Source organism: Sinocyclocheilus rhinocerous, unplaced genomic scaffold, assembly GCF_001515625.1.
Source record: "Sinocyclocheilus rhinocerous isolate Xijiao unplaced genomic scaffold, SAMN03320098_v1.1 scaffold2341, whole genome shotgun sequence".
NCBI classification, from domain to species: domain Eukaryota; kingdom Metazoa; phylum Chordata; class Actinopteri; order Cypriniformes; family Cyprinidae; genus Sinocyclocheilus; species Sinocyclocheilus rhinocerous.
Window position 1 is genome coordinate 384,776 of NW_015647626.1, and position 2,287 is coordinate 387,062.

The following is a 2,287-nucleotide window of genomic DNA, read 5'->3' on the forward strand; positions in this document are numbered from 1 at the left end:
TATATATATATATATATATAAATTTGTTATAAATATTGGCCGCTAAAAGATGTATCAAAAATTAGACATTTGTTGCACAATACGTAGTTTTTTAATTGAAATATTATAAAACGTCTTTTTTGCTCTACAAAAAGAATGTTCTGTTTCATACAACCGTTTCATGAAAAACAAAGTCTATCCAGAAATGTTTCAACTCATTTAGCTGCAACTGCTTTAGGCATATATAAAAAACAGGACGCCATCACATATCAAGGGCGGTCAGGAGACGACACAACGTAACTGAAATTCAGGGACAACAGGTAATGCTTGCTTTGTGAGGACAGAATGGCAGCTTTTTAGAAAAAGAACCTAAAAAACAGAAAATCAGTCGCTTCCCTAACGTCTCCTCTTTCAGAAAACCAGCATATCCACGTTCTGAGGAAGTCTCCTCCATTAGGGCTAATCGATTTGAGTCATGAACATTGTTAGTTCAGCTCAGGTCCCTGTTTGCCTGTTCTGTCCTGTAGGACTGTTGTTGAGCGTGTGATCAGGGACAGAGGGACACGTGACCAGTGTCTCAGAGTTCAGCTCTAGGCCACAGTGACGAATCGGCCTCCTTTGCTGCTCTGCTGTGCTGCCGCCACACGCTGGTCCTTCAGGATGCGGAACCGCTCGTTGAGGGTCATGCCGGTCTGATGTAGAAAAGAACAACAATGAAGATGGCCATCGGGTTTATCACAACTGATGTAAAAGTGTTTCTAGTGGCTGATCTGGAACAGATTGCTTTTTCTTCAAACAGGAAAGCAAAACACAGGTTAAAGTTCAATACTTGGTGAAATAGTTCATATTTTAAGCATTTTGAGTTGATGTAAATGTAGTCAATGATTCGAACTAGAGAACCGGATCAGTCTTATTCAACAATGAATCAGTCAGGTCTGTTTTGTAGATTCAAACAAATTGATAAAAGTGATTGAGATCAACTGTCAATCAAATCAGACATTGTTGCATGAAAACGTAAGGTATTTTATTTAGTGATGCACTGGTATTTCAGCAACCAAAAATTCAGTAGAAAAATAATTTTCGGTTTTAGCCAAAAAAAATATATATATATGATTTTTTTTAATGACACTGTGGCATTTAATTAGCATTTCTCCAATGGCTCGCTTTGTTTCAGCATTTATTTTGTGCTTAATTTCATAATTAATTAAATTGAAAACAGTTGTGCTGCTTCATATTTTTGTGGAAAGCATGATACACTTTTTCAGGATTCTTTGATGAATAGAAAGCTCAAAAGAACAACTTTTATTTGAAACAGAAAACTTTTGTAACATTATAAATGTCTTTACCGTCACATTTGATCAATTTAATGCATCCTTGCTGAATAAAAGTGTTAACCTTTTTTTTTTTTTTACTCTAACGCCAATAATAAATAGTGTATCATGGTTTTCACACAAATATTAAGTAGCACAGCTGTTTTCAACATTGATAATTATCATAAATGTTTGTATCATGTGACACTGAAGACTGGAGTAATGCTGCTGAAAATTCAGCTTTGCATCACAGAAATAAATTACATTTTAAAATATATTCCAATAGAAAATAGTGATTTTAAATAGTAACAATATTTCACAATATTACTGTTTGTAATGCAGCCTTGATAAGACACTTCTATCAAAAACATTAAAAATTGTGATTAGGGTGTTGATTATTAAATAATTTGACTAATAGACTATTAAATAAACTTTGTTTTTGGTTATGGTTTTTGGATAAATTAAATCTTAAATTTTGGTTCCTGTGTTCTGGTAAAAAAAAAAAAATGCATTACTGAATTATGCAAAAAAAAAAATAAAAAAAACATTACTGCAGGTTAATTTAAGATATCACTATTTTACAGTGTACTTGTTACTAAGGGGTGTGCGATATTGACAAAAAATTTTATCCCGATATTTTCTGGGATTTTATCGATAACGATAATTAGACGATATGGCTCTTACAAAGAATACATTTAACAATATTTAGTGATTTTATATTTGGAATTCTATACACATTTTTCCTCCACCCCATTTAGTGTCAAAAACCAAATTTAGATGCAAACGAGTAATATTTCACCTCTATTACACTATTTAATTGTATTGTAGTTGTATTTTCCCCACTAAATAGACTTTTCAACTAAATAGAGATGAACCACTATTATAGATGAACTATTACTACAAATAGTTTTAAATGTTGCAATGAATTTATGCATTAAGTACAAAAAAACTAAATTGTTTTAAGATTGGCTGTTAAAAAGAACGCATTTAAAAGTGTC

At 32.1% G+C, this 2,287-nt stretch overlaps 1 protein-coding gene across 1 annotated transcript in view; it reads right to left on the reverse strand.

Moving 5' to 3' along the window:
- Positions 1–72: 72 nt before the first annotated feature.
- The window catches only part of LOC107709339 (UAP56-interacting factor-like), a 4,396-nt gene continuing 2,181 nt past the window's right edge, over positions 73–2,287 (reverse strand). The window contains exon 5 of the mRNA XM_016513788.1: positions 73–671. Within this exon, the coding sequence (XP_016369274.1) occupies positions 570–671 (102 nt within the window). The 3' untranslated portion in view covers positions 73–569. The remainder of the gene's footprint in view (positions 672–2,287) is intronic.